The 16,207-nt window shown below is 43.0% G+C and overlaps 1 protein-coding gene across 1 annotated transcript in view; it reads right to left on the bottom strand.

The window, feature by feature from the left end:
- The window catches only part of LOC143806870 (uncharacterized), a 347,780-nt gene that overhangs the window by 64,416 nt on the left and 267,157 nt on the right, over nt 1–16,207 (bottom strand). Inside the window, exons 45-51 of the mRNA XM_077287851.1 lie at nt 14,450–14,551; nt 11,827–11,955; nt 11,647–11,745; nt 1,935–2,063; nt 1,758–1,856; nt 987–1,115; nt 804–905 (exon numbers count right to left, since the gene is read on the bottom strand). Coding sequence (XP_077143966.1) covers nt 804–905; nt 987–1,115; nt 1,758–1,856; nt 1,935–2,063; nt 11,647–11,745; nt 11,827–11,955; nt 14,450–14,551 — 789 coding nt within the window. The remainder of the gene's footprint in view (nt 1–803; nt 906–986; nt 1,116–1,757; nt 1,857–1,934; nt 2,064–11,646; nt 11,746–11,826; nt 11,956–14,449; nt 14,552–16,207) is intronic.

Here is a 16,207-nt window from a genome sequence, read left to right on the forward strand (position 1 = left end):
CCCAAAAGAACTAGGCAAAAATGCTAAGTGCCACCACCAAAATTTAATTAATGCTGATATATTTTTATGATATTGAGTTAATTAAAAAAAGTACTCAAGTACCTTAACTGCAATAAACATTTAATTCAGGAGTGTATTGGGAGATTAAGTAGGGTGTGGTGTTGCCCCATTGGCCATAGTATTGAGCTGATTACTCTCGCTGAACTTCTGGACAGCACACACACTCATTCTGCTGGACACTGTGGCATTACAGGTTACAGCCACACTAGTATTCTTGGCTGGACAGAGCCTACAATGCTTAGCAATATTGGCCATTGTTTCTCCTCCATCAACGGATTCACCTATAGCGTTAGCATGGCAACACATAGCGGGAGAGGCAGATGTTGATGAAAATATAAAAATGTGACTTGTTTCTTACAACCCTAGTTATAAAAGTGACTTTAACATGCATTTCTCAAGGAAGGTCTATGTCATTAGTCGATGAACCAAAACATTCTGAAACTGTCTTCATTCTCCATACACGACTTCCTACATTTGTGATTTCACTGTAAAACACATGGCTCATATAATGGCTGGGTGATAACGTTCATGTAAACATTTTTATATTCCTCTTGCCAACACATGGATTGGTCTCCTGATAAAATTAGCATCTTTTGCCCAATGAGTATCTCCTCAAATTCCATGTATAGGCAAAGCAGTCTGTTCTTTTTATTTTTATTTTACTTATTGGAATTCATTTGTGCTGTGTAAATGAAGGTAATTATTATCATTTTTATTAGTAGTAGTATTAAACTTTAACATACCTCGAGAACCTGAATTTCTCCATTTGGTTGAAAAATAATACAAGATGTCAGGACACACGTTCCACAGCACTCGTCCTCAGCATGTGGCACATACTCTTGACCCTAAATATAAAATCATAATTAATAATAATTCAACAAATTAAAATAAGTAATTTCACGGAACTGATTTGTTTTATAACTCACATTTGCACAGTCCTGTGGGCCGCTATATTGGCAGGTCACTTTTTCTTGCACCGTAACAAATTGTCCTTCTGACTTCACACATGTATAGATTGTACAGTTGTCATCAGGGAAAGTCCTGGATTCTCCTTCCTGAAAACCGGAATGAGTAGATTATTATTGCCATAGTTTCCTCTGGAGTTAACTGTTCATCCTGTAGCAGCCCAGTGATTAATTTTTCAGTTCAAACTATTACTTCTGCCCCAATATACACAACATAAAATTCTTTTAGTATCACCTTGTTTCCCATTTAATTTTGTTTCTGAACATTCATGATATACTGTACTTCTCATCAGTTAAGTCATTTGATCACATGGAGACCCTTTGGGCATTACATGCCTTTTATGTTTTCAGAATAGGCAAGCTATATCAATCACCAAAACTATCTGTATGATAAAAACTGCATGGTCTGTACCTCATAAAGAAAAACTGTCAGCTGATACATACTACCCAAACAGTGGTCATCAAGTATCAGCCACTGGCTGTAGCGTCCCAGCCATGTGCGTTTGACTCTGAGACGCTGCAGCATTTAGGTTCATTAGTCCATGACCCTAAAGCTTCTGAAATGGTCTTCACTCTCTTCACTCCAAATTAGCACCACGTAAATAATGAACCACTGCTCACATTCCATTTGAGGCCAAAGACCTGTCTGCTTCTGTCTCTCATTTTACTTGCTTACTGAAATTTGCTTGCACTGATGATGATAATTATTACTATTACTGAAATTTTACATACGCTGAGAAGTTGATTTTCTCCATTTAGTATAACAATGCAAGATGTTTCGACACACTTTCCACAGCACTCTCCATTAGTAGGTGACACATACTGTTGACCCTAAATATAAAAGTCATAATTAATAATTCAGGCAATGAAAATAATTAATTTCACAGAATTGTTTAGTCCTTAACTTACAGGTGCACAGTCCCCTGAATTGGTATATTGGCAGAGCGCTGAAATTTCAGATATAATAAAGTGTCCCATTGACTTCACACATGTATAATAATTACAGCTGTTATTTGGTAAAGTTACAGATTCTCCTTCCTGAAAAACAGAATGAGTAGACTTTGAGGACTTTTCAACAGTTATGTTGATATTACAGTTCTTCATATTGCTTCATGTTTTTTTTAACAATCAACATTTATGCAATAAATATATGATCACTGGGTTGACCCATGTCTTGAACTACCACCTATGAGTTGAAGGTGGTTCCCAAATCCCCCTTTTATTTGTGCTGAAGAGTAGACGAAATAGAGAGGTGGACAAGCATGTGACCTGGGCTTCATTTCATGTATATGGGGCTAACAAATACAGCAAAGTCCTGTGCTAAGCTGAACAAACAGTCTATGATTTCAGTGGCAGCTCAAATGCTCAATGATAACTCTATTCAATCTCATCGCAGTCTTGCAGTGTGGAGTAGCAGGGTACATAAGCAGTGTATACAGTAAAACCATACACCAGCCTAATAGAAGCAAAAAGATGCTGTTAGACTTTGTCAGGTGAATAGGGGGGTCTATGGATATGTTTGACGTATATGTTAGGTGCTTTGTTGGTTAATAGAAAAAGGAGATTTGATGTTTCAGAGTAGGCCACATGGCTGTATGATTGGATCTGCATTTAGGGTTGAGCGAAACGGATCGGACAAATTCAAAAATCGCCGACTTTCGGCATAGTCAGGTTTCATGAAACCCGACCTGATCCTAGTGTGAGATCGGCCATGAGGTCGGCGATCTTCGCGCTAAAGTCGCGTTTCGTATGACGCGTTCAGTGCCATTTCTCAGCCAATGAAGGAGGACGCAGAGTGTGGGCAGCGTGATGACATAGGTCTCGGTCCCCGCCATCTTAGAGAAGGGCATGACAGTGATTGGCTTGCTTTCTGCGCCGTCACAGGGGCTATAAAGGGGCATGCACGCCGACCGCCATCTTACTTCTGCCGATCTTAGCATAGGGAGAGGTTGCTGCAGCTTCGTCAGAAGAAGGGACATAGTTAGGGAGGGAAGATTAACCCCCAAACCGCTTGTGCTGTAGCGATTTCCACTGTCCAACACCACCTTTGTTTTGCAGGGACAGTGGAGGCTATATCTTTGTGCATCAGCTCTGTAGCTTATTAGGCTGCCTTATAAGGCTCTATGATAGCTGCATTGCTGTTTGCACGCTGCTGTGCAAACCAACTGCTTTTTTAAAAGTAAAAATACTGTTGCTCCTTTCTGCACAGTTATCTTGTTTATTTGTCCACACTTTTGTGTGCAGCAGTCCTTTTTATTGCTGCCATACTTGTCCTGAGATCATTGTAGGGAGATTGAAATTGTACTACAGTCCTTGTATTTTTTCATATATCTTCCAGCCATTTGTTGCCAGTCACATTGCGTTGTTTTACACACTGTGCTTTAGTTTGGGTTCAGTCTCCCCCCCAAAAAAGTGAGATTCAAATTCTCACAAAGTGGATATACCTCAGTCCTCTTAGTTTCTCGTGTATCAGCCAGCCACTTGCTGCCACTCACATTGCGTTGTAAAGTACACTGGGCCTGAGTTTGGGTTCAGTCTCCCCCCCAAAAAAGTGAGATTCAAATTCTCACAAAGTGGATATACCTCAGTCCTCTTAGTTTCTCGTGTATCAGCCAGCCACTTGCTGCCACTCACATTGCGTTGTAAAATACACTGGGCCTGAGTTTGGGTTCAGTCTCCCCCCCAAAAAAAGGGAGATTTAAATTCTCACAAAGTGGATATACCTCAGTCCTCTTAGTTTCTCGTATATCAGCTAGCCACTTGCTGCCACTCACATTGCGTTGTAAAATACACTGGGCCTGAGTTTGGGTTCAGTCTCCCCCCAAAAAAAGTGAGATTCAAATTCTCACAAAGTGGATATACCTCAGTCCTCTTAGTTTGTCGTATATCAGCCAGACACTTGCTGCCACTCACATTGCGTTGTAAAATACACTGGGCCTGAGTTGTGGTTCAGTCTCCCCAAAATAAAAAGGGAGATTTAAATTCTCACAAAGTGGATATACCTCAGTCCTCTTAGTTTCTCGTTTATCAGCCAGCCACTTGCTGCCACTCACATTGCGTTGTAAAATACACTGGGCCTGAGTTTGGGTTCAGTCTCCCCCCCAAAAAAAGTGAGATTCAAATTCTCACAAGGTGGATATACCTCAGTCCTCTTAGTTTGTCGTATATCAGCCAGCCACTTGCTGCCACTCACATTGCATTATAAAATACACTGGGCCTGAGTTTGGGTTCAGTCTCCCCAAAATAAAAAGGGAGATTTAAATTCTCAACAAGTTTATATACACCTTCTACCTTGTTTTACAGTACCATATAACGGTTGTTATTTTGGTTACATTTTCCCAAAAATGAGGAAGTCTGGTGGAAGAGGCCGTGGGCGGTCGTTGCCAGCTGGTACTGATGGTGGTGGTGGTGGTGGAGCATCTGTTGGTAGTGGGAAAAGCAAAATAGCACCTAAGGCTGGAGGTGTTGAGCCAGCATCATCGTCTGGCTACACAAGGCCTCGAAGGCTCCTTTATCTGGGAGTAGGAAAACAGCTTTTAAAGCCAGAGCAGCAGGAAAAAGTTTTTGCTTTCATTGCTGACTCTATCCTCTAGCCTCTAGCTCTTTTGCCTCCTCTTCAGGAAGTTCCAAATATAAAAGCAGCGAGTTGTCAGTGGATGCTCCCGGTCAGGAACAAGACGTTTCCTTGTGTCCTTCACCCAAACCAAAAGTGAAGGATGCGTCAGGCGACACTACAGGTTACTCCATGGAGCTCTTTACACATACCGTGCCTGGGTTAGAAAGGGAAATTGTTAACTGCCCATTACAAGATGAATCGGACATGGAGTGCACTGATGCACAGCCACAGCTAGATTATTATGCTGTTCCATTGACTCAGATCACTACATTGCCCTCGCAGTGTACTGAGCCAGAATCTGACCCTGATGAGACTATGGTGCCCCGTCCCGAGCGCTATAGCACCTTACACGGTGACAAGGAGGAAGGTGCACATGACATTGAAGAGGAGGTGATAGATGACCCAGTTGTTGACCCAGATTGGCAGCCATTGGGGGAAGAGGGTGCCGCTGCCAGTAGCTCAGAAGCGGAGGAGGATGATCAGCAGCAGCCATCTACATCGCAACAGCTGTCATCTGGCAGGCCCGTGTCAGGCCAAAAACGTGTGTCAAAACCAAAAACAGTTTTAGGTCAGCGTGGCCATCTGGTGAAAGTAGCACAGCGTGCAATGCCTGAAAAGGTATTCGATAGTAGGAAGAGTGCAGTGTGGCAATTTTTTAACCAAGATCCGAATGATCAGTGCAAAGTTATCTGTAAGAAATGCTCAAAGACCTTTAGCAGAGGGAAGAATCTTAAAAATTTAAATACAATGTGCATGCGTAGACATTTAACCAGCATGCACTTGCAAGCCTGGACTAACTACCAAATGTCATGTGCCGTTGGAGCACCTGCTCAGAATGAAGGTAGTCAGCAACGCTACATTGGTTAACTCACTGTAAGCCCACCGGTTAGGACACCACCAGCAGCAAATGTGGAGGTATCATCGCAAGGCCAAAGCAGTCAGGGAATCACAAGGTTATTGGTAGGAAACACTGTATGTAGGCCAACATCAAGAATACCCTCTCTCAATCCGCCATGTCCACCACCACCACCCCCGCTAGTTCCACCATGTGCAGCTCTCCAGTCCAGCTCACCCTACAAGAGACTCTTGTTAGGAAAAGAAAGTACTCATCCTCTCATCCGCGTACACAGGGTTTGAACGCCCACATTGCTAGACTAATCTCGTTAGAGATGATGCCCTACTGGTTGGTTGAAAGCGACGCTTTCAAAGACCTGATGGCCTACGCAGTACCACGCTATGACCTACCCAGTCGGCACTTCTTTGCAAGAAAAGCCATCCCAGCCCTCCACCAGCATGTCAAAGACCGCATTGTCCATGCACTGAAGCAATCAGTCAGTGGAAAGGTGCACCTCGCAACAGATGCATGGACCAGTAGGCATGGACAGGGACATTACGTGTACATCACGGCGCACTGGGTTAATGTGGTGGATGCAGGGTCCACTGGGGACAGCCATAGTGGGACAGTTCTGCCTAGCCCACGGTCTAGGAAACAATTGGCTGTAGGCGTTCGCCACCCCTCCTCCTCCTCCATAAGCAAAATCTCGTCCACAGAGCGCAGTCGCACAACCACTCCATCCGCAGCTGCCAATATTGCACACGAACACCTAGTGGAAAGCGTCAGCAGGCTGTGTTACAAATGAAGTGTTTGGGCGACAAAAGACACACTGCAGAAGTACTGGCCGAGTACTTGCAGCAAGAAACTCAGTCATGGCTGGGCAGTGTACATCTTGAGGCAGGCAAGGTAGTCAGTGATAACGGAAGGAATTTTATGGCTGCCATAGCCCTTTCAGAACTGAAACACATACCTTGCCTGGCTCACACCTTGAACCTGGTGGTGCAGTGCTTCCTGAAAAATTATCCAGGGTAACCAGACTTTGCTCGCACATCTGCCGGTCGCTCGTACACTTTAGCCGTATGCTGAACCATCAGCGATCGCTGAATCTTTCCCAGCACCATCTAATAATCGACGTTGCAACAAGGTGGAACTCCACATTGCACATGCTTCAGAGGCTGTGCGAACAGAGGCGTGCTGTAATTTATTTGTGGGAGGATACACATACATGGGCAGGCACTTGGATGGCAGACATGGAGTTGACTGGTGTGCAGTGGTCGAAGCTACAAGACCTCGGTCAAGTCCTTCAGTGTTTTGAGGAATGCACACGGCTGGTAAGTGCAGACGACGCCATCATAAGCATGAGCATCCCACTAATGCGTCTGCTGATGCAAAGTTTGAAGCACATTAAGGAGCAGGCGTCTGCAGCCGAAGAGGAAGGAAGCCTTGATGACAGTCAGCCATTGTCATCTCAGGGAACTCTCCTGGACGAGGTGGCGGATAAAGAGGAGGAGGAGGAGGATGAGGGGGATGAATATTTATGGGAGGAGGATGCTTCTCAGGGGGCAATAGAAACTGGTGGCGTTGCAAGGTCAGGTACAGGGTTTTTGCGGGACACAAGTGATGTTGATTTGCAAGAAAGTGCTCCTCAACCCAGCACAAGCAGTGAATTGACACCTGGAACATTGGCCCACATGACTGAGTATGCCTTGCGTATCCTAAAAAGGACCCCACATTATCAAAATGATGACCGATGACGAATACTGGTTGGCCTGCCTCCTGGATCCACAATATAAAGGAAAATTACAAAATATCATGCCACATGAGATCCTTGAGCAAATATTGGCTACCAAACAAGCAACTCTTGCAGACCGTTTGGTTCAGGCATTCCCAGCACACAGCGGCGGTGATGGTTCTCACACGAGCCGTAGTGGGCAACATGGCAGAGGTGTTAGAGGTGCACAAATCCGAAGTGGCGTTGGACAGAGGGGTCTTATGAACAGGTTGTGGAGTGATTTCGCAATGACCTTTGACACGACAGGTACTGCTGCATCGATTCAAAGTGACAGGAGACAGCATTTGTCCAGTATGGTTAAGAACTACTTTTCCGCCCTTATCGATGTTCTCCCTCACAGGTCACTCCCCTTTGATTACTGTGCATCTAAAATAGACACCTGGCCTGAATTGGCAGAATATGCATTACTACAGGAGTTCGCATGCCCTGCTGCTAGTGTGGATTTCAAATTATTTGGCCCCACCTTCCCCTGCTGACACGTAGCTTGCCTGAAAAATGTCTTGCTTTTGGCCTCCTCTTACTGACTTCTCCAATTCCTCCATTTGCAGCTGCTGAATGTCCACCATAAGCCATTTATATACCTCCCTAAATGGGCTGACTCCCCCCACTGGTCACCACCTGGCCCAAGCACCCGTGCGAGTGCCGTTTGCCTGGACAGGTGGGTGTGCACACTCTTGGGCGACGGCACTGGCACAGGGTCTCTCATAGTACAATGAAGTGTCTCAGACGGTAGTGGTGCACAACCAACGTCAGACACACCATTGTAATATGAGGGGCCCTGTGCCAGTACCGCAGCCTACGAGAGAGTGTTCACCCCAGCTCGAACAGTGCTCTACCACTTGTAATTCTTGCCTCTCCCTGCTCCACCACTGTGTAGTCTGTGCTGTTAAATCCTTCAATGGCACTACCAATACAAATTTGTTGAAATGATAGATGATAGTTAAAATATACAGGGGCCCTGGCCTCCATTTAGACCAGTTAATACGTTGCTACTAGCACTGTCTGCTACTCAGCAGAGGAGCCCACCCCTGAACCTAGCTATGCCACCTGGTTATTTCTGAAAAAAATTTTGGCAGACATTTAGCCTACTTTATTATTAGGGCTTACTCACTGTGTCAGCCACTCCTTACAATTGTCCTCCACTGAACAAAGCAAAGCCGCCAGTTTAGTCCTGTTACCAATTTTGAACTGCTTTTAGCCTACTTACTTATTTGGGCCTACTCACTGTGTTAGCCACTCCTTACAATTGTCCTCCGCTGAACCAAGCAATGCCGCCTGGTTATTCCTGTTACCAATTTTGAACTGCATTTAGCCTACTTACTTATTTGGGCCTACTCACTGTGTCAGCCACTCCTTAAAATTGTCCTCTGCTGAACCAAGCAATGCCGCCTGGTTATTCCTGTTACCAATTTTGAACTGCATTTAGCCTACTTACTTATTTGGGCCTACTTACTGTGTCAAGCCACTCCTTAAAATTGTCCTCCGCTGAACCAAGCAATGCCGCCTTGTTATTCCTTTTACCAATTTTGAACTGCATTTAGCCCACTTACTTATTTGGGCCTACTTACTGTGTCAGTCACTCCTTACAATTGTCCTCCGCTGAACCAAGCAATGCCGCCTGATTATTCCTGTTACCAATTTTGAACTGCATTTTGCCTACTTACTTATTTGGGCCTACTCACTGTGTCAGCCACTCCTTACAATTGTCCTCCGCTGAAACAAGCAATGCCGCCTGGTTATTCCTGTTACCAATTTTGAACTGCATTTAGCCCACTTACTTATTTGGGCCTACTTACTGTGTCAGCCACTCCTTACAATTGTCATCCGCTGAACCAAGCAATGCCGCCTGGTTATTCCTGTTACCAATTTTGAACTGCATTTAGCCTACTTACTTATTTGGGCCTACTTACTGTGTCAAGCCACTCCTTAAAATTGTCCTCCGCTGAACCAAGCAATGCCGCCTTGTTATTCCTTTTACCAATTTTGAACTGCATTTAGCCCACTTACTTATTTGGGCCTACTTACTGTGTCAGTCACTCCTTACAATTGTCCTCCGCTGAACCAAGCAATGCCACCTGATTATTCCTGTTACCAATTTTGAACTGCATTTTGCCTACTTACTTATTTGGGCCTACTCACTGTGTCAGCCACTCCTTACAATTGTCCTCCGCTGAAACAAGCAATGCCGCCTGGTTATTCCTGTTACCAATTTTGAACTGCATTTAGCCCACTTACTTATTTGGGCCTACTTACTGTGTCAGCCACTCCTTACAATTGTCATCCGCTGAACCAAGCAATGCCGCCTGGTTATTCCTGTTACCAATTTTGAACTGCATTTAGCCTACTTACTTATTTGGGCCTACTCACTGTGTCGGCCACTCCTTACAATTGTCCTCCGCTGAAAAAAGCAAAGCCGCCAGTTTAGTCCTGTTACCAATTTTGAACTGTTTTTAGCCTACTTGATTATTTGGGCCTACTAACTGTGTCTGCTACTCCTTACAATTGTCCTCCGCTTAACCATGCAATGCCGCCTGGTTATTCCTGTTACCAATTTTGAACTGCATTTAGCCCACTTACTTATTTGGGCCTACTCACTGTGTCAGCCACTCCTTACAATTTTCCTCCGCTGAACCAAGCAATGCTGCCTGGTTATTCCTGTTACCAATTTTGAACTGCATTTAGCCCACTTTATTATTTGGGCCTATATCTGTGTTTCCTCCTCATCCTGCCCATTGCCCAGCCACTGCTAGATGAGTCTGCTGGTACATTGACCCAGACGACTACATTCCTCTTGCACTCTACATAGCCAGAATCTGACCCTGCTGAAAGTCAGGTTCCCCTTCCCGCATATTATACCACCTTACATGGGGACAAAGAGGAAGGTGCAGATGAAAGTGCAGGTTCCTTCATCAGGGGGGGGGCATACTCGTTGGCGACGTCACTGGCACAGGGCCCCTCATAATACGCAAAAGTGTCTGCCGGTGGGAAGCGCCACCCGCCATCAAACACACCGCCGTACTATGAGGGGCCCTGTGCCAGTGCCAATGCCAACAAGTGGGCCCCCACTGCTTGCTCAGGATCACAGCACTTGCAAAGTTGAAATACTTACCTCTCCCTGCTCCACCGCCGTGATGTATTCCGCGTTTCCTGGGCCCCCGAAAAACTTGAGCCAGCACTACTCCCCCACAACTTTAGCCAAATGACCCCCAGTTTTCAATGCCTAACTATTATTATAAAATAAATTAAGATTGACAAGCTTCAGTAATAAGAATTGATGTTTTTGGCATTAAAATGGGCACTGTAGGTGTTTTCCTGTCCTCCACTCACTGCCGACTTTGATTCCCCATTGACTTGCATTGGGTTTCGTGTTTCAGTAGGCCCTCAACTTTTTGTAATAATAGGCCGATTTCACCCGACCCGACTTTTGACAAAGTCGGGTTTCACGAAACCCGACTCGATCCGAAAAAAGTAAAAGTCGCTCAACTCTATCTGCATGTTTTTGATCTACAATCTATGGTGTTAAAAATTGACGCGCTTGCCCCTTATATCATTTGACCACCACCAACACTTCTCCCATACAGGAATACAGGCTCTCTTTGTATATGTGCTTTTAAAGATGTTTTGTGTCACTATGTGCTATTTATGTGATATATTACAATTTTAAAATATTGAGTAAAAGTTAAGTTTTGGTTCCGCATTATGTGCTGCATTTCCGATCTATGCTTTGGCCAATTATTCAACTGACAGCCATCTCAGACGACAATCCCATACACAGGAGAACCTCTGTGACGAAGCTTCCAATTGACAGGTCGGCCAGGGACTTATATCGGCAATGTGATTGGCAGTCTGAAATTGGACATGCCCTATCGACATCTCTATCAACCATCAGTTGACTGGCACCCTCATACACATTAAACCGCCATCAGAAAATCCATCAATATTGCTGGGTTCAGCTGACATTAGTCTAACATGTATGGGGACCTTATGACTCTAAAATTCTAAGTAATCAACCTTTCTAGGAAGTCTACCACAATACCTAGCTCAAACTTCCATCTTTTCAATCTATAGCTCTCTTTAGTTCTTTCTTACCTTTTACCCTTGTCAATATATAAACATGCCATAGTTAAATGCCTGAATTCTTGGGTTCCTCAGCACATCACCGCAGCGAGAAGCTGGCTGTCAATCATTAGGATGTTGTCAGTGATGAAGAAGGAGAATCATAGCCAGAAGTGGTCCATGACTTCTCTAACCCATGAAAGATTGGAGAATTGCAGAACAGGCAGGTACTGATAAGTGTATAGCCCCATGAAAAAATACAATCCTAGAAAACCCCTTTAAACACCTTAACTACAATAAAGCAATAGAAATGTCCACATACATTCAGAAGTCTAGGTTCTTCATTTGGTGCAATAAAAACACAATACTTTTCAATACACTGTCCACAGCACTGGTCAATTGATGGCTCATATTCTTCACCCTAAATATAAAAGTTGAAAATGTATATCAATCTTGACACATAATATAATACATTTATAGGACGGGGTAGTTGATTTCTTACCAATGCACAGTCCTGTGAGTTTTCATACATGCAAGTCTCTATTACTTCCACTGTAATAAGTATGCCTTGTGACATCAAACACTTATAAGTAATACATATGTCATCGCTTGAAGGAAGAGATTCTCCTTCCTGAAAACCAAAATGAGATGATTGTTAAAACTGACTTATTGTAGTTCATTGACTTTACAGTCCTTCATAAGCAATATTGCATAACTGCAGGAAAATAACGAAGGAATGGCAGGCAACTAGCAAGTGTTTTCCCTGTAGCTACTGGTTCGTATTATGCATTGGGGTTTTATCCAGTGACATTTTGTTCCGTGGTCTAAATTCTTCCATGTTTAGCTACAGCTTGATCAGTTTGTGTCCAATTGATGAATTTCTATTTACCTTTACATTTGCTTCTTTTCTTATAGTGTGCGGCTATCTCCTATCTTCTATAGATCATTGTCTCTGTCCAGTCACATTCTGGGTTAGCTATATATATTATCCCTTTTCCAGCTATGATTACTGGTTATATTCATTCCTGGTGTATTTTTCTAATGAATATCAGCCTCGGTGCCAAAGATTAACTGTCTGAACGTGACTTTTTTGGATTCAGTCACTGCTGTAGCTTTTGTTGGTTGTTCCTGTTTTGTGTGTCTTTCCTTTATTCCTTAGGGTATTACTACTTTAGTAATACTAGGAGCTGTTAAGGACATTCAGAGTGAGCCGCCGTCAAGTGCGGGCACCATTGCATAATGTTAGGATTCCAACCTCTGTGGTCAGGTAGGGACAGACCAGGGTCAGATTAGGGTTTTTACCAGTCTGAACAGAGCCTGAACAGAGATCTGTCAGGTTAATGTATTAGTTTCTCTGGATTGTACGTTGCCAATGTGTATGCGCCTGTGCACTCATAACAGTTCACCTGCCTTGTTTTGACAAGTGCTAGACTAGGCAAACTTCAATCATTTTTCTTTTTTTTGTAAAAGAAACATAAATATGTAATGAGATGGTGGTAGCATCACTAAGGCAAAAAGCTCATGACAGCCATTTGGAAACATGGGCATGGGAGTGTATCATTTTCTTCTGGGAACATGTATTTGGGATATTACAGATTTGTAATGGAAAAATGTTTGTAATATATGGAACATTGTAAGAGGATACATTTGAGGTCCCCATGAGGTAGTCTTGTCCAGCTCTTGAAAATATAATTTATTTTATTTTTTTTCCACAAGAAGGAATATTTCTTTAGTATACCTTGTTAAAGCCCCTATACACATTAGTTGACAATCAGCTGAAAGATACTTGGAAAACAGGCATCTTGGCTATCTTTCCCATAGACAGAAGCACTCCTGAATTCTCAATGAGAAAACCCCTGAGCAGATATCTTTGCTGGAAGTGAATCTCCAGGAGAAGAAAGCTATCAAAATTTCCCTCAACAGCTACATACATGTTTGGTTAAAGGCAACCTGTTAGGTCCATTACGCTGTCCTCTCTGAGGGCACTTTAATGTCATGATAGACACACTGATTTCTGTTATTGTGCACTGACATCTTAACCAACAGAGTCCTCTATGAAGCAGGAGTCTGAGATATTAATGACATGCAGGGACCCACCACACTCCAGCCACCGATTGTCTCACAGTAGACTTCTCACTGGCCAACCATCAAAGGTTAAGATGCAAGTTCTTAAAGCTGTTATAGATTAACATTATAAGTGACAAACTCCCGAAACCAGTGAGCTTGTCACTACTCTATAGTTCTCTTATGTAAATCAGCACAATAGACCTCTAATTCACTGTGAAAAATGCATACTGTACGTTCGTCAAGTAAGGCCAGGTACGTTGCTATGACATTAATGAAAGAAAGAAGGGGAGTGAATTTTTTTCCTTCTATAAATGTAAATCTAAATTGTCAGACATATGTCAGAAGATAACATTGGTAAAACTCTTCAATTCAATAAATTCTCATTACCTACTGTATGTGTTTGACATTTATATATGATAAATACAGGAAGCACATCTATCTCAAGAAGTTGCCACTCATGAAGTTCGATATTGGATTCTTAAATCTTTAACATTCTCTTCTTAAATGGGTAAAATCACAAAGTGTGTGTAAAAAAAAACAACTTTGCAACTTAGCTCTCAATAATGGATTGCTTTTTAATTCAATAGTTTACTACTCATTGCTTAGGTAACTGTTTTCTGCAGCAGTCTATCAGAGGAGTACAGTCTCCAAGGCTAAGATTGTATGTTTGAATGATTTTACCAATAGATCTTCTAAGTGCTGGACTGAAGCTGAGCAGAGTGCTGGATCCAGCCAACTTCAATGCTCCGGCACTCCTCTGATACATAGATTGGATAAGCAGTACATCCATGTCAATTATTAGGAGCGCACTGCCCTCTGGTAATTAGGAAGCAAAGAAGTTCTGTACTACTGAACATTGAATCAGAGACAACTTCTTTTATCATTTACATTTAGAACTAGTACCATAGGAAACCCCAAATCAGCTTATCCATCACTTATGTCTCAACTGTCAGTACACATTTTAGCTGTATATTTTTATTAGACTTAAAATATTTGGATCTCTGATATATGTAAAAGACAATGGACTACAATTAAAAAAAAAACATATGTTAACATACGCTGATACGTGTCCTTTCTCCATTTAATGAAACAATAACACAATATTTCTGGATACACAGTCCACAACAGTCGTCAACAGTAGATGGCTGAAATTCTTCATCCTAAATACAAAATTCATTAAGATAGATCGATATAAATCAGTAAATCAGTGTAAGGCCTCCTTCACTTGTATGTATCTCCGGTACATGTGGCATACGTTTTCACACCTATCGACACACGTTCCCATTATGACCTATGGGGGTGTTCATATGTCTGTGTTTTCACATGGACCTTGTGCCCATGTAACCCACATGTAGACATGTCTTTTTTTTCTGGCAGCACAGATGACAAGGGACAATAAAAATCTATTGGTCCTCGTTAACATGTAGAGCACATGAAAGACATCATGTACCCTTCATGAGACACACACTGGATTAGAATGCAAAACAGAAATGACTGATTTTTAAAAATGTGCAAAGAGATATGGATAGACATGTGATAGACCAGATGACTAGGTAGATAGATACATAGATAGATAGATAGATAGATAGATAGATAGATAGATAGATAGACAGACACCCTCATTACTAACCCAGGAAAAAAAAAGATTTTTTTTAATAAGGTGGTGTGTAGTGTTGAGCGATACCGTCCGATACTTGAAAGTATCGGTATCGGATAGTATCGGCCGATACCCGAAAAGTATCGGATATCGCCGATACCGATACCCATACAAGTCAATGGGACACCAAGTATCGGAAGGTATCCTGATGGTTCCCAGGGTCTGAAGGAGAGGAAACTATCCTTCAGGCCCTGGGATCCATATTAATGTGTAAAATAAAGAATTAAAATAAAAAATATTGATATACTCACCTCTCCGGAGGCCCATGCACCTTACCGCTGTTAACCGGCAGCCTTCTTTGCTTAAAATGAGCGCGTTTAGGGCCTTCCATGACGTCACGGCTTCTGATTGGTCACGTGCCGCTCATGTGACCGCCACGCGACCAATCACAAGCCGCGACGTCATTCTCAGGTCCTAAATTCCTAGAATTAGGAATTTAGGACCTGAGAATGGCGTCACGGCTTGTGATTGGTCGCGCGGCGGTCACATGAGCGGCACGCGACCAATCAGAAGCCGTGACGTCATGGAAGGCCCTAAACGCGCTCATTTTAAGCAAAGAAGGCTGCCGGTTAACAGCGGTAAGGTGCATGGGCCTCCGGAGAGGTGAGTATATCAATAGTTTTTTATTTTAATTCTTTATTTTACACATTAATATGGATCCGATACTGATTCCCGATACCACAAAAGTATCGGAACTCGGTATCGGAGTTCCGATACTGCAAGTATCGGCCGATACTTGCGGTATCGGAATGCTCAACACTAGTGGTGTGTTATTCTCTTTTCTTTTTCTTTTTATTCTGGGTTAGTAATGGTGGTGTCTGATCGGCCCCTCTCCATTGCTATCATCATTGCTTGATGTCAGCTGTGTTTTTGGACAGCTCACAATCGACATCAACCCCAACTACCATTTCTCCGATTGCCAACGTACCAGGGCAATCAAAAAGAGCAAAGCAAAGCAATGCTCCACTTCTGGGGCAGCTGCTGGCTGATATTTTTTTGGCTGGGAAGGACAAATAGCCATGGACCTTCCAAGAATGATAATATCAACTCTTAGCTGTCTGCTTTACCTTTGCTGGTTGGAAAAATTGGGGGGACCCCACTTTGTTTTTTTCATTTATTTATTACATCAATACATGTACAGAAAACTACATGAGCAAAT

The sequence above is a fragment of the Ranitomeya variabilis genome, chromosome 2 (assembly GCF_051348905.1).
Source record: "Ranitomeya variabilis isolate aRanVar5 chromosome 2, aRanVar5.hap1, whole genome shotgun sequence".
In the NCBI taxonomy this organism is placed as follows: Eukaryota; Metazoa; Chordata; class Amphibia; order Anura; family Dendrobatidae; genus Ranitomeya; species Ranitomeya variabilis.